Source organism: Oryza sativa, chromosome 8 (genome assembly GCF_034140825.1).
Source record: "Oryza sativa Japonica Group chromosome 8, ASM3414082v1".
Taxonomy (NCBI): Eukaryota; Viridiplantae; Streptophyta; class Magnoliopsida; order Poales; family Poaceae; genus Oryza; species Oryza sativa.
Genome location: NC_089042.1, coordinates 19,949,408 through 19,976,590, shown reverse-complemented (window position 1 = coordinate 19,976,590; position 27,183 = coordinate 19,949,408). Strand labels below are relative to the sequence as shown.

Below are 27,183 nucleotides of genomic sequence, written 5' to 3'. Positions count from 1 at the left end.
TTAGATTAGATTAAATTAGAGATAGAGAAGAGATATATACGGACTACTAACACTGCGAATAAAAATTAGACTTTTTTTGCCGTGCTTTTTTTCGCCCTTTTTATTTTTTTCTCCAGCTTTTTTTTACGAACGGTTTTTTCGCCACTTTCTTATAGAGTCGGACCTTTCTATATGTTTTTTGGATTTTCTTTTATTTTTACGGATTTTTTTTTGTTTTTCGCTTTGTAGGAATCGGACTTTTTTTCTGTTGTGGGAATTGGATCTACGTTTCTTTTTTTAATTGGCCAGGAAACAGATTTTTTTTTCCGTTTAGGTGGGAATCGGATATATTTTTTAAATCTACGTTTTTTTTTCACCAGGTATCGGACTTTTTTTTTCCCGTCTTAGGTGGGAATCGGATTTTTTTTTTCGCCAGGGAATCGGATTTTTTAGTTTTTTTTCGCTGTTTTTTTTATGTTGACGGACGACGGAAACATGTTAAATTTTTTAAGTAGTAGAGATATATTCATGGAATATTACCAAAGGCTCTCATGGTCCTTGTTTTATTATAGTGGTGCTAATAGTGTATTAGTGTTGTTAGTCTTCTTTGTGTGTCCCATAAAGTAATGGTTGATTATGGAAGGTTGGGATTAGTTAAATTAGGATTGGATCATGTGGGGGGGGTGCAATGTGGATATGCTTGATATATAGAGTATATATATGGATATACATGTATACCAAAACCATGCATGCACTAATGCACAGTGGTGATCAAAGCTGGTGGTGGTCTTTGAGATCTCATGGTCTTTTACCATGTGGAAGGAGGAGGATTTGTTTAATTAATCCTACCCTAATCCTGTCGGTCAAAGTTCATTAATTTAATGGATTTGGATGAGGGATGGAAAAAAGATTTCATTAGTGTTTGTTGTGATATTAAAAAAGATTTCATTAGTCTTTGTCGGTCATGTTTAATCAGGTGTCAAATTTCAACGGCATACAAGGAATAGGTCATATACAGAGGGTGTGTTTAGAGGGTGTGTTTAGTTCACGCTAAAATTGAAAGTTTGGTTGAAATTGGAACGATGTGACGGAAAAGTTGGAAGTTTGTGTGTGGCTGTGTTTAGTTTCAAAATAATTCTTCAAACTTCCAACTTTTCCGTCACATCGTTCCAATTTGAACCAAACTTCTAATTTTGGTGTGCACTAAACACACCATGTGTAGGAAAGTTTTGATGTGATGGAAAAGTTGAAAGTTTGAAGAAAAAACTGGGAACTAAACTCGGCCAGAAACTAGGATAAATTTAAATTGCTCTGCAAAAATGAAGCAGACGATCTTTGACCTTAATTTCTCATGCATATTACCCTTTTTGATTTGAAGCATTGTATACTAGTACCAATTAAAAGTACTGAAAATCTTTTACCATGTCGTGTGAAAGTGTATTGTCAGTTGATCTTATCCTAATCTTATCAATCAATGTTACTTAATTATAAGGATGATTATTGTGGTTGGGAAAGATCTCTTTAATTTATCTTCTGGTGGAGGTGCCCATCTTGGCACAACAGGAATTTAATTGCTGAGATTATTTGAAAAACAAGAGGAACCAATAAAAAAAATGTCCCAGAATATATTTGACTTTATGTTTTGTTATGCATTGAATTAATGGAGTGACATATAGACACTCACAAATTTCCCCTGCAATGATAATCGAATTGGAGAAATTTGTCATATCTGTGCTACGCTACAAATCCAACTTGATTTATCTTTAGTGTACAATATCTACACTACAATGTAATATTTGTACAATTGGCTACATTACAATGTCGTATATGCGTGCTAAAATCCGGATTTCTAGTGTGGCTTTGGTCAAAAAGCTGTCTTTGCCCCTGTTTTTTCTAATGATAGTGTCCAACTAGATAACCAATGAAGGATAAGATAAACAATGGTCCTGCCTATCCATGATATTTGTTAAACACGCATTAATGGATTAGCATGAGAGCAAAGTTGTAATATAGTCGATCTTGACCTAATTAAGGTTATCTCCCTTTCTGCTCTTGCTTATCCCCTAAGAGAATGCAGTGGTATTAGCGAGTAGTGGAAGTAGGAGTAGCTCCTAGTTGGGTATTTTGGCTTGATTAAGCCGATTCGATCAAGTATTCAGAGGATAATAACCATGTTCTAAGATGCATTTGCTGTTATAATTGTTTTTAAGTACACGGTGTAAAACATGGCAAAATCATGAGAAGCTTCATGCGTTGTCAGATACTCAGATGTGTAAGGGGGTGTTTGGGTTCAGTCCCTCTCACCCAAACACCCCCTAACTACTGGTACTAGTTAGGTTGTGTTCGTTTGTACTGGTTTGGAACCTTCCCTTCCATTACGGAAAACGGAGAAGCACAAATTAACTTTAAAAAATGGATTAATATGATTTTTTAAAACAACTTTCCTATAGATTTTCTTTTTTTTTTTAGAAAAACACACCATTTAGCAGTTTTAAAAACGTGCGCACAGAAAAAAGGGGGAAGTTAGGAGTGTAAATGGATCAAAATAAGCGGGTTCATGCTTTCACGGGTTTGCCACTTACTCCGTCCGTTTCACAATGTAAGTCATTCTAGTATTCTCCACATTCATACTGATGTTAATGAATCTAGATAGATATTTCCCACATTCATATTGATGTTAATGAATCTAGATAGACATCAATATGAATGTGGGAAATACTAGAATGACTTACATTGTGAAACTATATCTATCTAGATTCATTGACATCTATATGAATGTGGGAAATATTAGAATGACTTACATTATGAAACGGAGGAAGTACATCTTTAGTACTGGTTAATACTTCGATGAGATGGTGTTTGATTTAATGAAACTAATTTAGTGTTATAAGTATTGTTATATTTTTCTTATAAATTTGGTCAAACTTTCAAGAAATTTGATTAAAAAAAATCAAAGCGATTCATAATATAAAATTGAGGAAGATTTAATTAATCATGTACTAATATAACGTTCTACGTGTCAAGAAGAAATGGTTCTCAACCCTCTCAAAAGAATACATCCTCATCCTTAAATTCTAGTACCCATTTCTCGGGTGAGGATCCTCTACCATAATGTCACTACCATTACAGCCACTGGTATGTGGGTTCCACTCTCATATTGTCCCACATGTTAGTATTTATAATGGTAGTGCCATTATGATAGAGGATGTGAACCCCCATTTCTCACAGCTATAGGTACACAACAACAAAAATTTATAAGGTTCATATACATATATTTAGTGGGATGTAAAGCATATATTTAGTGGGATGTAAAGCACATTCACGATTCACGATAGTGAGTATACACAACATATGTGTATAATGATACGTGTGTATGTACATCTCTATACCACATTCATCTATAATCAGATAGAGCAGTAGTAAAAGCGAAAAAGTTATGAAAAACGGATGGGACCAGCCATACTTGTATTCCTTGAATATACTATAGTAAAATATTGTTAAAATATAGCACTCTCTCCAGTACTGCAAACCTAGGGGCAGTTCCCATTTCTCCCTCATCGTCATCTTTGGGTGCAAAACCTCAAAAAATAATAATTAAAAAAGATGGTGCCTAAAATAGCACCTCACACCAGTAATTCCCCTTCCCTTCACTAATCAATCTCTCGCGTTCTTGGCCGCCGTCTCCATCTCTCTCTCACTCTCTCTCTCTCTCTCTCTCTCTCTCTCTCGGCTTTGGTTTGCCGCGTTACATCCGCGAAAAGGAGGAGGAAACAGGCGAAGCGAGGAGCTCCAGAGGGAGAAATTCCGTAGAAAGCGAGGAGCGTCGGCTCCCGCTTTTGATCTGTGGGTGAGTGAGGGGCGCCGTTTTTTTATTTTTCTTTTCTGTTCTTTTCTTTTCTTTGCTCTGTTCTTCTGCGCCTCCGTTTCTTGATGGGTTCGTTTACCTTCGAATCGAATGAATGCTGTTTGTTCTTGGGCTGGAAAGGCTCGATCTTGGGAGGGATTATGGGGGGGCGTTTCGTTTCTTGGTGTTGCTTGCGTTTAGGCGGCGATCTTTTTTTTTTCCCTTTTCCTTTAGAGATGTGAAGTTTCGGCGATCTCTTCAGTTGGGTTCTTCAGTGCTTTGAGCTTTGAAGGGAATTTGATTTGTTTTCAGTTAGTATTTCAGAAGAAGTTTGATGTAAAAAGGGGGATTTTATTTTATTTATTTATTTGCAAAAAGAAATTAATGCTGCTTTTGGAGTAGTACTATCTTTAGCAGGGCTTATCCTATCCATAATCCACCTGTCATTCTATTTTCAGAACTTGCTTTTCGAGTATGTTCTGGTTCGTAATTTGCCGCATTTCCATATAAACATTGCGGCCGATTTGTTCTTTCTTTTTTGTGTGTGTCCGTGGATTGACAGCGATAGAGAAAAGCCACAGTTTTCTGCTGTTCCATTGCTATTTGTACTTATCCTCAGTGAGAAATCTAACGTGTGTTACTTTAGGATGCGAGTGTTTATACGCTCTACCAACTTTTGTTTGTTTTCAAACATCGCCGTTCAACCAAGAAATCAACCACCAGTTGGATTCAAATCTTGTCCAGGCATATTCCTGTCAAGTACGAGCATATTTTTACCAGTTGCACACATTTGTATTGTTTACTCTGCATTCCTAGCCTCTAGACATTAGGAGAGATGGCAAACTGATCTATTTTTGTCCGTCAATTCTTATCCGTCAAAATCTATTTTTTTTATGACGTGCTAGGGAGGCAAAACTGATCTGTTTGGTTTTGATTAGAAAACCCTCTTTTTTATAGGGTTTGATCCAACCTGATGTGTGATGTCCATGCCAAATAGTGATTAGTAGTATTTATTTATTTAGAGAAAGAGAGCAGCGCTGTCCCATTTCATTATTGAAATGAACAATGTTATATTAGTGATTTTGTGCAGTAGCCATGTTGTAATTTTTTGATACTTCATGCAAAGCAGAATGTTTTTCTATACGTACTGCACGGATTCATACTGCCCCTAGTTGGATTTAACACAATGCTGCCACTGGGGTTTTGGCAGCTTGGATGAGTTGGATAGGTGGTGGTGGTGGATCCAGTTTTCACTAGTCTTGCTTGGCTGCTTGCCATCTCCTGTAACTAGTACTAGTATCTTCTGTAGGCCAGCCAGCTCTTGCCAAATAATAGGCTTTGTAATAATGTAATTTGCGTGTTAAACTGGTTTGATTGTCATAATGACACTTGGAGCCTCCTCTGGATTGGGATGGATATGATTGCAAGCAACTGTGGCATGAGGGTTGCAAGCTATTGTGCTTGGTGAGAATGGGGGAAAAATTCTGGAATGGAGGGTGGTTGAATCACTCTGGTGGAGTGTGGTGGTGGTCCTAGAGCTCCTATTTCTATGTTTGTATGTGGTGGGGGTGCGTGGTCCATGTTTTGATTAGTTTTCGTCAATGGATATTGTGGTCCTTAAGTTGGAGATAAACGTGCTATTATTTTTTGTATCAAAAGGATGGGATCCACTAGACTGGTGTCAAAATCTCTTAGTTGGTAGGATAGCGTCCGTAGTGAGGATATTTTGAAGTGCCGCACTTGCGGTGCGTGCCTAACATTTTTGTGTGCACCAAAAAGTTGTACCTTGCTAATGCAAGAGTTCAGCCAATGGATATCAAATGAAATGAGTACATATGACCTTCTTGTACTATTGTGTGTGGAGCCTTTTTTTTTCATTTCTTGACAATAGCAAACTTGTTCCGTGTCGTTTGATGTCCATCCATATTTGGTTATTTTAGAGTTCTAATGCAAGAATGTATGTAATCAGTCAGTTCAGTGACTTTAGTCACTGCGTCTGATGTGAAAAATATGTTTAGTAAACCATGAACAAGATATTTCTTACGTTTGCAAAAACATACTAACATGAAACTACAATGGCACAATGTCAGTTGGCTACGCATCAATAATATTTTATGTTGTATAACCCGGATTGTTTGTGTTTGTGGTGAATGTATTACACTAGATGCAAATTAGTTAATTTAACTAAATGAGATATTATTATATATTATAGTAGCTTTTATAAGGAAGAGCTGACATAATATGTTTTTCTATTTCACAGGAATTCAAACGGTGGTGCTTGCTATTTCGACGTAAGGGCTTAAACGAATTGGTTTGTCACTATTTTGGTTTCAACACAGAAGGTTGTGGGACCATGGTTTCAAAATCTTATTCAAATCTGTTAGAAATGAGTTGTGGAGATGGAGTTGACTTTCGGCAACCTTTTAAATCTCTTCCTCGTGTGGTAACCTCTCCTGGCATTATATCTGATCCTGATTGGGACACTAGAAGTGATGGCGATTCAGTTGGTTCAGCATCTTCTGTTGAGAGGAAAATAATTGTTGCCAACTTCCTTCCACTGAACTGTACAAAAGATGAAGCTGGGCAATGGTCCTTCTCAAGGGATGATGATGCACTGCTCATGCAACTTAAAGATGGTTTTTCAAATGAGACTGATGTCATTTATGTGGGTAGTTTGAAGGTTCAGGTAGATCCCAGTGAGCAGGATCAAGTTGCACAGAAGCTTCTTAGAGATTACCGATGCATACCTACTTTTCTCCCTCCTGACCTCCAGCAGCAGTTCTATCATGGCTTCTGTAAACAGCAATTGTGGCCACTTTTCCACTATATGCTTCCCATTTGTCTTGACAAAGGTGAGCTCTTTGATCGCTCCCTGTTTCAAGCCTATGTCCGAGCTAACAAACTCTTTGCCGACAAAGTTATGGAAGCTATTAATACGGATGATGATCATGTCTGGGTTCATGATTATCACCTCATGCTTCTCCCAACATTTCTGAGGAAGAGGTTACACCGAATAAAGCTAGGATTTTTTCTCCACAGTCCATTTCCCTCCTCAGAAATCTACAGGTCACTGCCTGTAAGGGATGAGATCCTGAAGTCATTGCTTAATGCTGATCTTATTGGTTTCCAAACATTTGACTATGCCCGCCACTTCCTTTCTTGTTGCAGCAGATTATTGGGTCTGCATTATGAATCAAAGCGCGGTTACATTGGAATAGATTACTTTGGAAGAACAGTGAGCCTGAAGATCCTCTCAGTGGGTGTCCATGTTGGCCGTCTTGAGTCCATCCTAAAGTTGCCTGCTACAGTAAAGAAGGTTCAAGAAATTGAACAAAGGTATAAAGGCAAGATGCTCATGTTAGGTGTAGATGACATGGACATCTTCAAAGGAATCAGTCTAAAACTGCTTGGGTTGGAGCTACTTCTAGATAGGAACCCGAAACTCAGAGGGAAGGTTGTCCTTGTACAGATTGTCAATCCAGCAAGAAGCACAGGGAAAGACGTGGAGGAAGCAATAACAGAATCTGTCTCTGTAGCTGAAAGAATCAACCTTAAGTATGGCTCTGTAGATTACAAGCCTGTTGTCCTTATTGATCATCGCATACCATTTTATGAAAAGATTGCATTCTATGCTGCATCTGATTGTTGTATTGTAAATGCTCTGAGGGATGGTATGAACTTGGTACCATATGAGTACACTGTTTGCCGGCAGGGAAATGAGGAGATAGATAATGCCAGAGGCAGTGACACAAATTGCCATCACACAAGCACACTAATTGTGTCTGAGTTTGTTGGTTGCTCACCATCTCTTAGTGGTGCTTTCAGGGTAAATCCTTGGAGTGTTGACGATGTGGCTGATGCCTTACACCATGCAACAGACTTGACTGAATCCGAGAAAAGGCTACGGCATGAAAAGCACTACCGTTATGTTAGATCTCATAGTGTTGCTTACTGGGCTCATAGCTTTGCTCAAGATCTGGAAAGGGCATGCAAAGATCACTACAGCCGAAGGTGCTGGGCTATTGGTTTTGGTCTGAACTTCAGAGTTATTGCTCTTTCTCCTGGCTTTAGAAAGCTCTCTTTGGAACACTTTGCTTCTTCTTACAACAAGGCTACCAGAAGGGCAATATTTCTTGACTATGATGGCACTCTTGTACCCCAGTCATCAATCAATAAAGCTCCAAGCGATGAACTTATTACTATTCTCAACAGCTTGTGTGATGACCCGAAGAATGATGTATTCATAGTCAGTGGAAGAGCGCGTAGTTTGCTTGATGAGTGGTTTGCTCCATGTCAGAAGCTTGGTATTGCAGCAGAACATGGCTATTTTGTCAGGTAAACATTTTGAGTACCTTTTTTTTTCATCTTAAATCTGTTTTTATTTGCATTTTCTCCACACTATTATGCAATTGTACAGTTCAATTATTCAGGAGTATGATGAACTGTTTATGTTTTCTCAGATGGAACAAAGCAGCTGAATGGGAATCAAGCTATCCAAACCATGATTTTGAGTGGAAGCACATCGCTGAACCGGTCATGCAAGTTTACACCGAAACAACTGATGGGTCCTCCATAGAGCCAAAGGAAAGTGCTCTAGTATGGCATTATTTGGATGCAGACCATGACTTCGGTTCCTGCCAAGCAAAGGAACTACTGGGTCATCTTGAAAGGGTGCTATCAAATGAACCTGTTGTTGTGAAGTGTGGTCATTACATTGTTGAAGTCAAACCACAGGTTTATACCGCTTGAATTTATTACAACATTTTGTCACTTTCAACTCATTATGTCCAGCTCGCACTAACTGAAATACATTACTTGTGCAGGGAGTTAGCAAGGGTCTTGTTGTGGACAAGGTAATTCACAGATTGATGAACAACGGGAAGACGCCTGATTTCGTAGTGTGCATCGGTAACGATCGATCTGATGAGGACATGTTCAAAAGCATCGACAGCATGACCTCCAGCTCCGCATTCCCTGCAGTTCCAGAAGTCTTTGCCTGTTCAGTTGGTCAGAAACCCAGCAAGGCAAAGTACTATGTCGACGATGCTGGTGAAGTAGTAAGATTGCTCAAGAATGTAGCTGGCATTTCGTCGCACCGGGAGGCCGTCAGCCATGGACGTGTGACCTTCAGGGATGTGATGGATTATGTGGAGTGAACCACCTAATCTTTGTAACATCCAAACTTGTGTACATTCCAATGTCTTCATCTAGATTTGGCCAAAAGCATGAATCATCACCACCATTAGGACAACTACAGGAGTGCAAGCGGAAGCTCTGCATTTTTAGTTTAGGTGATGTATACTCATATGTAGGCAATTTTGATAGTTGATGAGGTTCTTGCTGGAGAACTGCACTGTGAAAGAAAAGCCCCCTGGCTTTGAATAGCCATCGACTTGTTTCACTTGCCAGTTATTACCAGTTGCCAGTGTTTACCTGAATGACTGAATCCAATCTCCTGCTTCACATTGATGATTGTGTTGGGCTTTAGGAAATTATATCTTGGAGAAAGTTGCACTATGCCATCATGGAAACCTTCTAACTCTTATTTGCTCAAAAAAAAAAAAACCTGTATTTGCTCATGCTACTTTTCTAGACTTAGCGCTTGGTCTGACTTCTGAAGGTTGGAAAGGCCTGAGGGCATTGTTTGAACAGTATCAATTCGTGAGGTCGAGTCGCACAGCCTTACTGTATTGTGTTCTGATGACCGGTAAAAAGTCTCATTTGTTCAGGTTGGCCTTCATTCTCAAAAATATCTTCCAGCTTGCCCATTGCTAACTATATTATGAAAACAGCAAGCAACACAGCTAAACAAGCGCCTACTTTTCTACTGGTTTTATGTATTTTTGCAACTTTAGGTGACTGATAAATAAATAAAGAACAAACGACAAACAAATTCAAACCAAACTGCAAAAAATAATAAACCTTGTTTTGGCTTGTCAAAATGTTCTGAGCGTATGGCAGTGCAGACCCTAGCCTCATGTTTTAATAACCATTCCGTGGCCATATACTAAAGGGTGGAGCCAATTTTTGCCCTACCAAAATCTTGGTAGTGCCAAAGCCTTGACAAATTTTGGCACTACTAAATTGGGTAGTATTCAATTTGAACTATCGTGGGTAAAATTTGATAACAAACCAAACATGCATTTGCTACTATTGAAGTTACCAAAAATTAATTTGGTAAGTATCAAACCAAACATACCCAAGTTCAAGTGATGCTGTAGAGTATATAAATTCCATACGTTAACAGGCATGACAAAGCTTTGACACGAGAATAGCAGCAGTAACAATCATTACATGAGCTTACCATACCCTGATCACACTTATACATGACATCACCACTTAAGACGAGCACATATCAGTTCTAGTTATTGTACTTACATTCGATAGAGCAGAATATACTGACACGATAGGTTTTTTAGTTAGGCGCTACTACAGCAGATAGCAACATGGAGACAATACCCCAAGCAAATGCGTGCATACAGGCAATCAAGCTTAGAGAACATTACTCTCTCCATGCAACCTCCTCCTCCTGCTTATACCAGAACATTTGACAGCTGAGCAATGATTATTCTCTTGACCTGAAAAGCCCGATAAGTTGGCCTCGATCATGTCATCTATCTTATTGCTGAGTTCTGGACCATCTAGAAGCGCCACCAATTCACCAGCAGGCACCTTGCCATAAGATGCAGGCACATTATCCTCCTCTGAACTGGTATCTCCATCGAAGCCGATGAAATTCCCCACTAGCTCAGTAGATTCATCTGCCTTGTTGTCAGGACCAGTACTAGTAACAACAGGGTAGTCTAAATCAAGAAGAGAAGGACAAGGCTTAACAGGGGCTCGTTTCTCTAACCTAACGCTAGGGAACACAACACTTAGATAGCCAACACAAACTCTAACTAGCTTCAGCAGGAGGGCGTGAAACGTGGAGTTAGCAGCTACGCTTCTGATGTCGGAGAAGCTGATCAGAGCGGCCGTCCTCTGGATTGTCTTGTACTGCATCTGCATCCTCCTGAAAAAGCGGTTGATGGAGACTTCCTGCCTACATGTTTTGGTTTACACTGTCTTAATTACAGTTTGATTTTGTTTTGGGAGAAATATAGTAGAAAGCAGAGCCACTCACATGAGCAGGGTAGAAATGCCGAATGGAGAACCCAATAACTGAACCAAGCAGTGCACATAGCACTGCAATAATTGACACCGAAGTTGTTCCCAAGCCTGTCAAGAAAAGAACATCAATATACAGATACCATCTTGCAACTGTGCAGGTACGGAACACATATTCTGCAGACTCATTTTACTGAAACTTGAATTGTTCACTACAATTATGCAACACAATATACAATACTTATTAGTTCACTTTAAATAACAATGTATAATCATGTGAACAATGCATCCTGCAGAAGAGCGTCATTAGAATCAACAAAACAAAGTAAAACAAATAAGAAGAGGAAACATAGGTATACATTAATCCACTTATCCTCAAATTGGGTGAAACATGACCGTGTTGATAAAAAAATGAATTGTAACATTTTTTATAACAAAGGACATTTATTATATATTTTCTGAACTGAACCTTTGCAAAGTGTTGAGAGACCCAGAGACATCACAGCAACAATCTCACACTAAAAGATATTGCTAACAATAAATAGACTTCAACATGACGCAACCAAATATGAGCCCAAAAACAAGAATAATATAATACTCCTCACTTTGCTATTCAGAACCTTCAGCCTACAAGTTTGAATTGATAAAAATTGGCAACTAACTGCAGATATATATTGAAAGAAATTAGATTATGGTTAACAGTAGTCCACTCCATCTTGCTTATTTATGGGTTACACACCTTCAAGGTCCATTAAACACTCACCTGGCTGTGTCTCACGTGCACAATCTTCTTGTTTTAGATTGATTTGCCTGATCAAACGATTTCCTCTGTCAGTAACTAACAGAGCACACATTTTTGGGACATAAACAAGCTCAAAATCTGAAGAGAATGTAGCATTCTGTGCAGGTCCATCCTTGCGACCAGGCCCTTTTGAGCGCCCTCCAGCAATTGTAGTAGTAAAACCTAGCAACAGGTAGCAAGAACTCAGGAATCAATGGATACATTGTAGGTTTTACACAGAGCCAAAGAGATTTAGTAATCATTTACAGACAAGGTGTGCAGAGTGATAATGCTGTTGCTAATTACAGTACATTGAACTACATACACCTATATATATTACAAAGATATCAAATGCGAATGTCAAAATCAGCCTGAACTAAATCCTAGTCAAGCCAATTTATCCTGATGTGAAAGGAATAGGAGGTCCAAGATTAAATCCTAGTCAAGGTCCAAGATATGGATCATGTAAGTTTTCGAAACAGATCGACCTTAGCTGCCCTCGAAAGCGAGAGGCGCACAACATTCTAACCACCGAAAATTAATGCGCCGTATCACCAATCGGTTCCCTATACGTAGTCCATGATCAATACATTATCCACTTTCTCCATTTGGCTCGTCGCATGGCATAAACCCTAAACCTTCATCACTATCCGATCGATCGATGGATGGATCGGAGGCAAAAGAGAGCAGCGGTCTCTCACCGGAGGGCGCGATCTTTCGGACGGCGCCGTTCATGCGGTCGGCGACGTAGACGTTATCCGCGTGGTCGACGGCGAGGCTGCGGGGGCGGTCGAAGGCGGCGTCGCGGGGCTCCCCGTCGGCGAACCCGGCGGGGCCGCCACCACCGCCCGCGAGGGTCCGCGCGGCGGCGCCCCCGGAGAGCGGGAGGGCGAGGGTGTAGAGCGCGGAGGCCGCGGAGTCGAGCAGGACGAGGTCCCCGGCGCGCGGGCGCGGGAGGAGCGCGTAGGGGTGGGGCGCGGCGGGGGCGCCCGGGTGGTTGAGGTCGGCGGCGGTGGTGACGGTGTAGCCGTCGTCCAGGACGAGGCCGGCGGAGGCGAGGGAGAGGGTGAGGGAGAGGGTGAGGGTGAGGAGCGCGAGCGGAGGAGGAGAGGCGGCGGCCATGGTGGTGGTGGTCGCCGACGCGGGGAGGCAAGAGGGTGGAGTGTGACAGTGGAGACTGGAGAGGGAGTTGGGGAAAGTGAGGGAGGGGGCGTACGGCGCGATGCTGCTTGCCAGCGAGGCTTGCTGGACTCTTGACTTGCGATCCGTTCGCGGGGGCGGAAACCCCGCGGGCGCGGCGGCACGGCCCAACCCAAGTGCGGGCTACGTGTGCGGCGAGGAGGCCGGGAGGCCCGTGGAGGAGGACGGCACGTGAGGGGCTGGCGTTGCGTTGAGCATGAGAAAATGGATGTCTAGCCACTTTCAAAAAGTGGTTTCGCTGGAATACTATCCCGAAAACACGTTTCGCTAAAATGCTAATATAAAGCGCACACTCACCGTCACTTTGCCATTTTGGCCATTTTGTGCATTGTCAATTGCATTTTCGCTGGAATGCGGCTTGTTGAGACCAAATTGCCCTTGCTCACCGGCTGAAAGGGGATCGATCCAGTTCATGGAAGGAAGAGGACGAGCGCGGCGAGGTGGTCCGCGTGGCCGAAATGGAGGAGGTGGCGAGCGAAAGCATGGCGGCGGCGACAACGACGGCGACGCGGGCATGGCAACGCCGCAACGAAGGGACACGCACGGCCTCCAAGCTGACTGTTCTCCGGCGTCTCCACCGCCGCCCTGTCAAGGCACGCGAACTGCTCGGTGTGCTCCAGCTTGTGGCTGCCCTCGATGCCGGACTCATGCAGCCGCGATCTGTCAACGGGGACCTCCACACCCCACTTCCTCGCCGACACGACAAGCATCCGCGCGATCCTCGTCAGTGGGCTGCCACCGAGCGCTGGTGCCTGTACAGCGGCGTGCCAACGAAGAAGCTGACGACGGCTACTGTCGGCTGCCCCTCGGCGCCCTCCTATGCTAGCGCCGCTCCAGGGTTCCCGGTCTCCACCGCCACCAGGGGGAGGGCCGCCGCTGCCCTCCACCGCTTCACCGCCTCCATCCTCCTTCACTCCCTTCTCCGCCCCCCGGATGCCATGCCACCTTCGTTCGCCACGCCGGATGCCGTTTCTCGGGAGACCGGGGGGACGAGCGCCTGCCCGCCTCGCCACCGGAGCCGGGTGCTTGCGCCTGTCGCCGACCAGCGTGCCGGCCATCATCCGCGAGCCAGGATGGCTCAGGCTCCGCCCCGCTTGATTGTCACGCCCTAAAAATCGTCTAATTTAAAAACGCGTTGTTTAAATCATTAAGCGTTTGGAATTTTGGATAGAAATTCCGGGCGTGACATTGATCCATGCCGCCTGGGTCGCCGCGATGCCATGGCGTTGTGTCCCCTACTCGCCGCGCTCACGACACACCGGAAGGGGCAATTTCGTCTCATCATCCGGTGGAGGAGCGAAAATGATTTCGAAAATGCACAAAATGGCCAAAATGGCAAAGTGGCGGTGAGAGAGCGCTTCATATTGGCATTTTAGCGAAACACGTTTTCGAGATGGCATTTCAGCGAAACCGCTTTTTGAAAGTTGCTAAATGTCCATTTTGGCCAGCAAGTGCACGCAGGGGCGCAACGGGTGCACGAAGTGAATTGGGAAGAATCATGCGAGGGTTTATTAAAAACTGTACGATTATTGCACGGTTATCATGCGGTAATCATGTATGGTAATCTTTTTATAAAACCACAGTATACCTTGCGGTAACCACATGGTTTTCGCGATAACCACGCGGTTACCACGGTAACCATCAAACCGTGGGGTGATGGTAACTCTATCCTAAACGGTTTGGTAAACCCTAACTGTGACTAGATTTCCAACGATTTCGGCAGTTCGCCATAGAAGTTCTCCCGTTTTCTTTTCTTGCGCTTCACCAGTTAAATGTTTTTTTCCCTTAAAAAATCGGTCACATCTTTAGAATTTGTTCGGGAGCTCCTTCATCATGGATGGATGTTGGACCTTATACCTAAGGCTTAATTGATGCGGCTAAGGTGCTCAAATTTTGTATGCCTCATAACCACATGGTTTTTGTTTATTCGGTTGCTAACTTCGCTTACCCTCTTCCTCTATCCCCGCAGCTTCGGTGCCAACAGTGGCTCTAGACCGTCTATCACTGATCTTTCACCATCCTGAACATTCGTCTAAAAGCTGCCCTTATCACGGGGGGCGGAGTGGGCCTGGCACCCCCATGCCCCCATTGATAGCCCCTTTGGGAATTAACAAAATGAGCAAGCATGTCTGTGTAGTTGTTTCTATCTCTAGCTAGTAGGCAAGCATACATGTTTAGTTCGCGAAATGAAAATTTTTGAGTGTCACATCGGACGTTTGACCAGATGTCGGAAGGGGTTTTTGGACACGAATGAAAAAACTAATTTCATAACGCGCCTGGAAACCGCGAGACGAATCTTTTGAGCTTAATTAATCCACCATTAGCACATGTGGGTTACTGTAGCACTTATAGCTAAATATGGACTAATTAGGCTCAAAAGATTCGTCTCATGATTTCCTCCCTAACTGTGCAATTAGTTTTTCTTTTATTCTACATTTAATGCTCCATACATGTGTTCAAAAATTCAATGTGATGTTTTTGAAAAAACTTGTTGAGAACTAAACGGGGCCTAAAGTGCATGGATGTTGCTAGCTAGCTAGAAGGAACACACTAGTGACTCATTGGTTCATATAGGCCTTTCATGATTTTATCCTCTGGATATATACGACCTTTGGTTTGAGAGTGCACGCTAGCTCTCTTTGCTATATATCACTACAGTCGTTAAACCTTACAGGCTTTACGGTTCAGAATTCAGACCAATGGCCCCAATCATCGATATGTTTGAACTACCATCATGCAGCCGGTCGAAAAAGTGTGATGTACCGATGTGGTTCATTAAATTGGATTTTTTTAAGAAGTTACATATGACTACTAGATTTGTATGCTAATGTAGAACTAGAGAAAACTTTGTGTTTAACTCTATGTTGTACGATTCAATTATGCATATTAAGTAGGCAAAGTGGATGAACTGTGATGAGCCAATAGCTCATATAACTCGGGTTAATCAGACGAAATTTAGGCTAGATGTTAATTACAACTCCATAGAGGGCAAGCAACCGACCGGTTGAGACGAATCTTAATCCATTTTCTCATTTTTTGTTTTTGTTGTTGATCACTGTGACATGACACTGACCACACACATACACATAGGTAGAAGCTAATCGATAGAAGTGAAATGATCTCCCGGACTGAAAAGGAGGCCTTTTTCTGATGCCTAAGCTACCGCAAAATAAATGAAGGAAAAATACCTTAGGATTAGAAAGACTAAGGAGGCATAGAGATCATTCGTGAAGCCACCGATAAGTTATATGCTAGCCTTATGGTTATGCAAATCCTACCTTCACCCCTCTTCACCACCCCTACCTTCTCCCATTATTTCCCACCTTAAAACCCTAATTGGAAGGAATTCTGTTAGAGTTTGGGCATCGTCGGCGCTGAGACTCGCTAAGGAAGTCACCACCGCCAGTAAGTTCACCATCTCGCTTCTTTTCTCTCCTCTCTTTATGCATCTCTTAGTCCTCTAAGTCTAGAGATTGAAGACGATACCCTAGACATTTAGTATATTGTGATCAAATTACTAGGACTGAGAAAAACCCGTAGTCTTATGCCGCACTACAAGTTGGTGGCCTAGTCGATCCTGGTTCCAACCGCATCACCTCTTAATAAACATCCATATTTGAGTTTCTTCCTTTCATATCCAATTTTTAAAATGGCCAGGACTACGTGACTAAATTTCTCCAAATTCCATGATAGGAAATTAAGGTGAACTTTTTTCCTCTACTAGCTTCAAGCTAAGGAAAGAGGGGGGTACGCAACAAGCACCATTGAAGATGACTGAATGAAAAATACTGTTTCTTAAGGAAAATGAAGTATATATTCTACAACTTCGAGTTTTCATATACTAGTGTTAGGCCAGTGCGTTGCAACAAGATCTGAAGAAAAATTGACGGTTTCATGGGTTTAATTTTTCTATCTTTTTTAGTTCATTTTTAGATGGTAACACCGGTTTCTGGATAGATGGTTCTTTTAAGGTATGGTCGTCTTTTTTTTTTTTGCATGGAGAAAGTGCGATGGTTCGGGAGGGAGGAAGAGGACGTCTTCGCTTTTAAAGTATTTTCATAAAACAAGACAATTATTTTAGAGGGAAAAAATAGAACAATTATAAGCTTTAAAATTAAAGCCTCTTCAACCATGGAGCAAGGTTGTCAGGATCGGGATCCTAGGTAGTATTGTTTTGCTCAAAGTAGTATTGTATCGTAGGATCAGGATACTATGAGATTTTCTTTTTTTTAGTTTAGTTAATATTTATATTAATTATATATAGCCATCCTATATTAAAAAAATGTAGTAATAACATATGACATGCAAATAGAGACATTTATCAAGAGAAACCATGTTGGTTTTGATATATTTAACTGATTTTTATATAAACTTGAGCCTATTTATTTACATTATTTTCAAACCATATTATTTTAAATAATATTTTATAATATCGTAGGGATCGTAGAATCGGGATACCACCTAAGATTTCATAGGATCGTGTAGTACTAAATAGTAGGATCGAGATACTATAAAAATTAAGATACTAGATGGAATCAGTATCGTTTAAGCTTGGTATGATCGTAGTAGCGTAAAATACTATTATACGAATCGGGATATTGAAAACCTTGGCCTGAGTGTTGGACCAGCAGCAGGTAGCTGCAGCAGGCGAGGTGCCAGGCGGCCGCCATTACACAAGCGTACGTTACGGTAGACGATCAGTCTGGCACTAGCAGGCAGCCGTTCGGCAAGGCCAAGTCCACCATGTGCCGGCATGTGCAAAGCCCCTCCTCATCCGTCCCGTTCCCCCCGCCCAACCGCAACGGCCTTCCAGTCCAGGCTTCCCACGCCCCCACCACCTGCATCCAGGCTATCCAGCCATCCACCGCCGCTAGCTGCCTGCCTCGCGCGACACGTCTCCCCGCAACGGAAAACCCCATGGTCCCCCCCGGTTAATTTTCCTTGGTGAGCTCCAGCGGTGGTAGGGTTGCAAAAGGCCAACCGCCGGCCCACGTCCTACTCGTACATGCATAGCTAAGCTTAAGCTAGCTGTGGTAGACCCACGGATGTGTTACAACTTCCTTTTCCTTGGCGTAATCCTATTCATGCTCGCAAACTCGTATTCAATCGTCCGTTAGTAGTCAGCAAGTACATATGTTATCTGATTAGATGATCACAGCTGTCGTGTATATGGTTCAGCTGGACGCCAGAGAGATGTGGTTAGCAACGAACATAGAGGGTGCCGCATGAGTGGCGTGGCATAGTCATTGGATGTGTACGTATGCACTTTTTGTTCGTGCATTCGGTTGCCGCTTTAATCATTTGGACTGTGATAGTCATAATTAATTAGTTAGATTTGCTACGGCTTATATTATCGTATCCCGTGTATATTGGGAAAATGTATTACTATTTTATGTTTTATTTATTATGGCCATGGATCCTTCTATACAATTATATCCTCTCCGTTAAATCTTATATACTAGCCATTTTAATCTTCTTGAGTCTTTTTCTTAATATTAGATCTTTTTGAAAGTTTCAGCCACTTTTTAATCTTTTTTGGGTTTATCCTTGACAAATAAATTATTCATTTTTTTCATATAATATAAATTAAGAAACACAAATATTTGACTTTTTTTTGTCATATACAGGTTTAAAACAACTTATATTTTGGAACATACTGTCCCGAAATGCATGTAGTCAAATATAATCTCAAAACATTAAATGAGTAATTGATAAAAAAATATATATTAAGATTTGATATGAGAAAATAATATCGACACATTTGCAATGAAAAGCACTTCCATGTAGTTATATTTTCAATGCCTTTTATAAATATAAAGTTAAGAAAGTAATGATAAAACATGTGTATTGGAGACCGTGTCGATGTTTAAATTAATAAGTAAAAAGAACTGAGGTAGTAGGAAAGAGTAGGTAATCATTAGAGAATAGATACATATTTATCGATAAATTTTCTCCTAAAAATTTGACAGATATAAATATAATATAATCATAAATTAATTACGTTACTTGCATATAACTACATTACAATTTGTATATAACTTTTAAAAATCTCAGTGTAACACACTATCGAAGCAGAGGTCACAAGACCAAAACTCCTCACTCATGTGCACGCTATGAGATTTTTCTTCCCAACTTGCATGAATCTTAAAGTAATTCTAACGGTTTAAAATTATGTGTAAGTTACATAGAAGGTACATAAAAGTTACAATATAAATACGCTATAATTATTACTGTATTTACATCTGACAAATGAAGAAAATTTGTTGAGAAATATATAGCAAAACCGAATCATATATTAATTTAACACACATATATAGATACAATGATAACTTGGCACCAAGTATAATACAACAGAGGGTCGCGTGCAAGCTTTAATTTGCATCCTCATGAAGCATTTTGAGTAGTAGTACAAACTAAAACATTTGCACGCATGCTCTGTGTTCCTCTCTGGAGTCAGCTGGACAACACAAAATGGGTGACCAAAGCATCTCTGTCCTTTGCACGATGAAGGCCAACAAAGCTTTGGATTGATGTCGCAATCCATGCGCATGTGAGACTAGCTACACGCATGAATTCGATCGGTATGCCAAGAACTGGCATGAGAGCTACGTGTGACTTGACCATTGCTTTCCTGAGCGTTATTCTCTTCGGCCAGCTCCATGCTTAATTGGACCATTAGCCAAGTAACATCAACATTCACATGCCCACAGATGATGGAAAAGATAGTGCTCTTTTGTGCCTTTAATGCCTTGTCCTCTGGTCAAGAAAACAATAGGGCTTTCATTTACAAAAGGAAATTAAACCAAAAAAAAAAAAACAGGCTAGCGCTTAATTGTCTAAACTTTCAGTGGTACTTCAAAAACTTGTGATCAGGTAATCATCCTATATGATTTTGTTTTGAATAAATGTTGTACATGATTTTATTTTCCCATTACTATACATTGTTGGTGTAAAAAGTTAGTTCCAATATTAATTATCTTGAAACTAACTCTCCTCTTTAATTTTTTTTCTTCCCTGAAAATCCTCCCACACTGAAGTCTTGCTACAATTCTACAAGTTAAGATGACTTTATAATAGACTCCTAGTTTCCTACAGCCGCGCGCTAGCCACTCGTTATCCTTTTGTTGCCTTGTTGGCTTTGTTGGCAGATAATCAAGATTAAGATTACTGGAGGATGATATAGTACAATTGGTCAATATGTATATGGTTAATTTAAAAGCAGCTTCCCTCTGTTTCAGAATATAATTAAGGTACGTTATCCTTTATTAATCGTCAAATTAACTTTATCGAGCTTATAGAAAAAAATAGAAATATTATATTGTTAACGAGATCAAATTCCACATTAGTAATTAAGCACAATCTTATTGAAACTCCATCCATCCACAGTGACACTGGTGGAGAAGTAGTTTTTACTCCCGGTTCGTAACCCCTATATAGTCCCGATTTTCCAACCGGGACTACGAATCCGGGACTATCTTTAGTTATCAACCGGGACTACAGATAGATCTTTAGTCCCGGTTGGTAACACCAATCGGTACTAAAGATTGGAAAGTACCCCTGGAGCTTTTAAACCGGGACTAAAGATGTTTTTAGGCCCGGTTTTTAATACAACCGGGACTATTGTGAAATCTGGTCGACCGACCAAAGATGGTTTCTCCACCAGTGTGAATCTATCTATCTATCTATTATATACTAAAAGTCCATTAAACCTCCTACGAACGCTCCTAAGCCGCCACGTGGCACTCCTACAAACGCTCCTAAGTCGCCACATAGCACTATCTAATCTTACCGTCGATTTTCACTTAATTGGTGGACCCGTTATTTTACACCGTTAGATTAGATCTATTATTAAAAAATAATAACTTTCTCATATTTTTATAACATACAAGCGGTACTGTTCAGCCATAAAGTTTATTATATACGATACAAAACGTTTCTGCTGTTCTTCCATATATATATATATACTGAAAATAAAACAATAAAGCTTTCCAAATGTTACGGTCTTTAAAATATGATTTTCTACAATATAAAGAAAAAAATTATTTACTTCACAAATATAAATATATTTACATAAATTAAGATCTATAATAAATATCCAATCAATGTTCTTTAAATCATCTTATAAATTTACCTATTATATATCTATCAACTATATATATGCTAAAAGTACATTAAACTTACTACGAACACTCTTACGTTGCTACGTGTCTCTCTAATAAATTAGAGAAATATTAGAAATCTATTATATAATAAAAGTAAATTAAACGTCCTACAAATTGTGTTACGTTGTCACGCCGCACTATAATAAATTAGATAAATCCTAGAAATTCAGAGAAAAAAAGCATCCGACCCTTTAATCTTCACTTAAATTGGTGGAGCCATTATTTTAAACATTGGATTAGATCTATTAAAAATCCCATTGCTAATCTCTTTCCAAAAAAAAACATAACGTGCGTACATCATACGATTGTCTCCGTCCTGAAGAAACAAAACTTAAATACCTACACCATATACAATAAAGAAAAAAAATATAAAGCCAAATAAATAAAAGAAAACATGCACACGTGCATAGAATCGGAAATAAATACTAATCGTGAGAAATCACACTGATGTGCTGTCAACAACCTTTAAACTATAATTTTGTTAAAAATAACACTACACAGATATGCACATTAAACTTAATCTCTGATAGAGAAAATGTCAAAGCAACCGTCTGACAAAACCTAGCATTGTGTTTTTAAGTACATTTGTTTAGGTTTATTTAATTTTGGAAGGATTGAGATTCTGAATTGTTCAAAACTTTTTTATTCTTATTTGACGAGTGAGAAGCACAAATAATAGATAGATGAGAAAAATTAAATTAACCTTTAGACAATGGTTTTGCGATAATAAAACTACATAATTTAGCTTTGGTTTTTAAATGGATCATTTGAGGTTTATTTTGGGTGACATTGAGATTTTAAGTATCTGAAATTTTTCAAAAATTTTTGATTGCTATTTGAGGAGAGAGAATCATACATGACAGATAGATGTGAATAAATCAATCAATAAATAAGATTTAGATAGTTATTTTGGTACAATACAACCCCTTAATTCATCATGAGAATTATAATTATCCATGCATGTATTTTCTTTGCCAAGTAGGATTGGCAAACATGCATAATTGTCTTTTTTTTTACCACAAATCGACTCAAAACTTAAAAATAACATTGTTTTCGTCACCTCCTCATTTCTGTACCTCTGTGTCCTTCAATGTTGGGTGTAGTACTTGCTATACCATTGTAAATATTGCAGGGGCATGTACATGGTTGAGTTAGGTGATGTTTTGAAAGGCCATCGTAGCCAATGTAACTAAAATGACATACTTACCAATGCAATCATTTGTGAGTGTGCCAATAGTGAATTACTCCCTTATTCCTAAATTGATCATCATATAATGGAATTTAAAATTTATTAAATTGATCATCATATAACCGTATGTACATGGATTTCATCAGAATATAATTAATACAGCATGGGAGAATGTGTGCATGCTGAGGTGTAATTGGCATGGTGTTTTAATCGATGCATGTATTATGGGAGAATGTGTGCATGGTATCTTGATTAATGTGATTTAAATTATCCTTGATCTTGGTGCATAAACATATATGATGATCAATTTAAGAAGGACAGAGTAAGTGTTAAAGTTGTACTCTAAGATGGTCTTTAGGGGTACGACTACATCGATGCGAGTCCCATGTTTCAAGGCATTACGTGGTTGGCAATTACAGTCAACTTCATCCGTTAGAAAAACATTCATGAATATTTTTAACAGTGTTATCGTATTATCTGGTAGATATTGTATTTTTAGACTATTTATATATAGATGTGAAAATAAGTTATGAACACCGAGTTATGCAGTGTAGATGATATTTTTAGCGTATTAATAATGTATCATTTATTTTAATGGTACAAATACAATTTCCTTTATTAAAAGTGCACCTAACTTTCAAAACAATGATAATAAGTAGTAGTGACAAAATACGAGTTTATATATGACCGAGACAAAGGATTTTTATTTAAATCTGAGAGACATTCTTATCACATTTAGTAATCTACCATCTATTTTAAGGCAAATATATTTCTTTTTTTATTTAGGATAATCTACATCCCGTTACAGGCTTACATTGTATATGTATATACTGACATATGATTTATTTTAGTATTCTTTTTATTGAATAATAAATAAGATGTCCGTGCATATGTGCGGCTTCCTTTCCGATTCCGGAAATATCCTCCAATTTATATTTTGTCCTTACAGTGTTTGAATCACAACCTATGATGCATGCATGCCCACACGAATGCGCGGGCTACTTTCCTAGTTGGGTAAAAAGCCAACCGAACTGTTCCCTAAATGGTCAAGATGCAAGTTAAGAGTAGCTATCTTCGTGATCTGAAGAAGCAATTGGTGGAACCATGGAATTCGTTCATAGATCAGCATCAAAATGGCAATATCTTCACTTCATCATGGTGGTACTCAATAATTATTGGCATCGTGAACCTTTCTTTTCCGATGAAATTAATGCAAATGAAGCATGATGTATAATGTGGATTTGTTTACAGGGACTTATTATAAACCATATACAGTACATTAGTACGTCTCTCCATCTAAGATTGATAGCCATATAAGCAAAAAGGGAAAAAATAATATAGGATTGATCATCATATAACGAAGGGAGCATATATTTTTCTTGTGTACAATGTTGGTGTTTCTTCGTTGCAGATGCTCATATTAATGCGTCACCGTTTTCCTAATGCATAAAGCAGTCCATGCGCGCCATGTTTTATCCACACTGTGCCCACCCCCTTCCCCGTCCGTCTCCGCCCACGCACGCTACACGCTTCCGTGCGGATTAAATGCATTACGAGGGAGCTTTGTGCTCCTTGTTATTGTAGCCGACAAAGTTATTTGGACAAGTTATTGTGCTCCTTGGCTTTGTGCTCCTTTATATGCTGATATTTGGACGGAAAGAGTAGTTTAGAAGAGCGGTGTACGCAAATGTTGACATAAAATTTTCCTAAAAATCATACTACTCCTAAAAGCATTGCCATAAATAATTCTGATAATTTAGAAAAAGAGGACCGGCTCCTTTAGACCTCTAAATTGATGATCGAAAACAGACATCTTAATGTTGACGATGGTTAGTCCATGGAATCATATAAAATTCTCCACCATAGATTAGACACTTCACGGTATATGTTTTTAGGATAGCAAGAGTTGGGGTCAATAATCTGCTCCTCTTATCTCATAATAACTTCTAGCTATCAAAATCTGTCAAGAATACAACAACATTTTAAGCGCTTTCTCATTAAATTAATTATGTACGCTCACATCTTATTTAATTTCTTCATACATATTCTTATCCCAATCAATCATAACATTTACTTTTTTTTGGACGGATTTAGTAGCTTCCAATTTTTCACCCGCAGAAAGTTGGAAAGTTGGAGGTGCTTACGTGATCCCAACTGCCTTCGCCGGCCGACATCGATCCGCCGGATAACGCAAGCTCATCATCTCTCTCATCAAAACTAAAAGAAAAAAAGGAAAAAAGAAAAAAAAAGAAGCTTTAGTTAATTACAAGAGTGAACAGCTGTCAGACACGTGTGGAAGACAATCAGACAAGACGTGGCGTCCACGCCCGGGCCCCACCCGATTAACCACCCACCACTCCCTCCCGCGCTTTTTTTTTCCCTTCTTTTTCTCCCCTCCCGCGCTTTTTTTTTTTACTTGTTTCTTTCCCTCGCTTTTCCTCCACGTCCGCCGCTCGCGCGAGCCGAACCCCAAAAGCAAAAGCGCCTCCAGCTTCACATGCCACCCCCGCCGCGCCACCACCTCCTCCCCGCCCTCTCGCTATATATTCCGGCGAGCTCGCCATTGCCTCTCCTACCTCATCGCCATCGCCTACCTACCTAGCTAGCCATCGTAGTCGTCGTCGTTGACAGATGGAGATGAGGCGCCTGGCTGTGAGCGGCGGGAGGAGGAGGAGGATCAGGCCGGCGGCGGCGCGGAGGAGCGGCGTGGCGCTGAGGCGGAAGGTGCGGGAGCTCCGGCGGCTGGTGCCCGGCGGGGAGGGCGCGCCGGCGAGGAGCCTGCTCGTCCGCACCGCCGACTACATCGTCCGGCTCAAGGCGAGGGTCGAGCTCCTCAGGGCGCTCTCCGCGCTCTACGACGAGCTTCCACTCCCCGCCGGCGTCTGAGCCCGCCGCCGGGGCGCGGTGGCGCGCCGCGATCGATCATTGCTTGCTTGCACCGAGATGAGAGATATACAGTAGCTATGTATAGAAGAAGAATTGAATGAATTCATTTCGAACAAGACAGCATAAAAGACATCACTATTGAATTGTTTGTTGTAGAGTGGATGGAGTTCATGCAGGCTGGCGGATAATCGATTAATTAATTACAAGCTGTTATTTAGTTACATGGAGTATATAATATATACCTCATCATGTGCTATTAACTAATTTTGTTTCTTCTGTTTTGATTTTGTTCTTCATCTATCCCTTTTTCCCCTTTGATCGATCGACGATGTTTCTTCGATTGGCGGCTTATTTTGTAGGGTGAAATTGAGGCCCTTATTGTTTTGTTTCCATGGTTCTGTACTGCTGGCATGCAAAGAGCGGCCTAAGAACTAATTAAGATAGATTTAACTGTAGTGTTGTATTATCTTTTGAATTTGATGAAGTAAAAAAAAACCAATAATTTTGTCGTTTCTTAATTATGGATGGAGTCCATGATATGAACTTTTGTTCTTATGGATGTATAAGAGGTATGCAAGATTTAAGAAAAGATAATCTTTGCTTTTGAGATAAGCTAAAATGCTAGTGTCTCTTCATAATTGGAGTGAATTACTTCATATATACATTTTTCTTCATTGAAACAATTGTACTACGTCCGGTCAGTTTTATTTATCGTGTCAAACAAACGTTTTGGCTTTTTTTTTTGTTATTGTCTGAAAGTCTATTGATTAAGTCCAGAAGAAGTATTTCTAACTTCATAAAAAAAGTGTTATGGTGAACGGTTACAAATATATATTAGTCTAGCAATACATAAAGATTATAAATCAATAATTGTAGGCCCCATGTATATATATATAGTAAATATGTACTGCGGCTTGCAATGCAAATGTATTATATGCATTGTGTATTCTACAGAAACTATGAGCAAGCAAGAAAATTTTGTGCCAACTAGCTAGGGAATAACAAAACCAAAAACAAATCCATTGGTTTTCCTTGGACTAATGCATACCCTTGGGCGTGTACGCGTGTCTTTCGTGTAATTGAAAAAGAGAGGGAAAAAAAGTACACAATGCCAAAAGTTTGTTTAATTAATTTGAAGAGCATTCACGCACATGCAGCTGGTGCAGCAGCAGCAGTATTCATATGCAGCATGCAGCACACATATGTGAATATGTGATCATTTATCAATCATATCTGATACATATTTATTAGCTGTTGTGTTGCCACCTGTTTGCAATTCATGGCCAGCTTGTAAAATTTTGTCGGAAAGATGAGGCGTTTGCATGGACAGAACAGCGAGAATGACACGTCCTTGGGAAGACAGGCAGACAACGTAGGGCGTACTCTCTCCAATCCCAAATGATTTGGAGCACTATATATCCTGATTATTATCTTAATTTAATTAATTTTGACCTGCTTCTAGAATGCACATACACCATGTAGTATTACCTCCATACTAAAATAAGTGCAGCCATAAGTTTCTGTGCCCAACTTTAATCGTCCGTCTTATTTAAAATTTTTTTATAATTAGTATTTTTATTGTTATTATATTATAAAACATGAATATTACTTTATGCGTGACTTATTCTTTCTAGTTTTTTCAAAAAAATTCAAATAAGACGAACGATTAAAGTTTGACACGGAAACTCATGGCTACACTTATTCTGGAACGGAGGGAGTATGCATCATCATCGATCGCTGCATAATAATTAATTGATTGAGTAAAGTAGAGCCACCGCTGAGCTGGAAATTAATGCAATTATATTAGTGATGGATGCTGCATATACGCAGTGTACGCACCCATACGTCGATCGGTGTCGCATATACATCGTGGACTTTTCTCCCAGAAAGCAGGGTTATTCAATGTTTCGATCCGATCGATAAACCTGAAATTTCAGGATCTTTTGGCCGAAAATATGGTTTATTTGCTTAATAGGGACGAAGCCAGGATAAATACCTGCCGGGGTCAGTACTACTAATTAGGATTTACGTTTTC

General features: G+C 40.1%; 3 protein-coding genes across 5 annotated transcripts; 2 read left to right on the top strand and 1 right to left on the bottom strand.

The window, feature by feature from the left end:
- The first annotated feature begins 3,628 nt into the window (after positions 1-3,628).
- LOC4345573 (probable alpha,alpha-trehalose-phosphate synthase [UDP-forming] 10) lies at positions 3,629-9,290 on the top strand. 2 transcript variants are annotated; one of them, XM_066303589.1, is made up of 5 exons: positions 3,629-3,826; positions 4,470-4,582; positions 6,084-8,158; positions 8,284-8,557; positions 8,647-9,290. In XM_066303589.1, exons 3-5 carry the CDS (start codon positions 6,177-6,179, stop codon positions 8,977-8,979), a joined length of 2,589 nt encoding a protein of 862 aa, XP_066159686.1. In that variant the 5' UTR covers positions 3,629-3,826; positions 4,470-4,582; positions 6,084-6,176; the 3' UTR covers positions 8,980-9,290. The 2 variants fall into 2 exon arrangements, with proteins under 2 accessions (XP_066159686.1, XP_015649990.1); XM_015794504.3 differs by lacking the exon at positions 4,470-4,582.
- An 805-nt stretch (positions 9,291-10,095) lies between these two features.
- On the bottom strand, positions 10,096-12,880 carry LOC4345572 (uncharacterized). 2 transcript variants are annotated; one of them, XM_015794508.3, is made up of 4 exons: positions 12,413-12,880; positions 11,694-11,894; positions 10,947-11,041; positions 10,096-10,865 (listed from the first exon to the last, which is right to left on the bottom strand). In XM_015794508.3, exons 1-4 carry the CDS (start codon positions 12,831-12,833, stop codon positions 10,755-10,757), a joined length of 828 nt encoding a protein of 275 aa, XP_015649994.1. In that variant the 5' UTR covers positions 12,834-12,880; the 3' UTR covers positions 10,096-10,754. The 2 variants fall into 2 exon arrangements, with proteins under 2 accessions (XP_015649994.1, XP_015649992.1); XM_015794506.3 differs by having other exon boundaries at positions 10,096-10,861.
- An 11,807-nt stretch (positions 12,881-24,687) lies between these two features.
- LOC4345571 (transcription factor IBH1-like) lies at positions 24,688-25,412 on the top strand. The gene has a single exon (XM_015794503.3). The coding sequence runs from the start codon at positions 24,894-24,896 to the stop codon at positions 25,146-25,148; it is 255 nt and encodes an 84-aa protein (XP_015649989.1). The 5' UTR covers positions 24,688-24,893; the 3' UTR covers positions 25,149-25,412.
- The last annotated feature ends 1,771 nt before the right edge of the window (positions 25,413-27,183 follow it).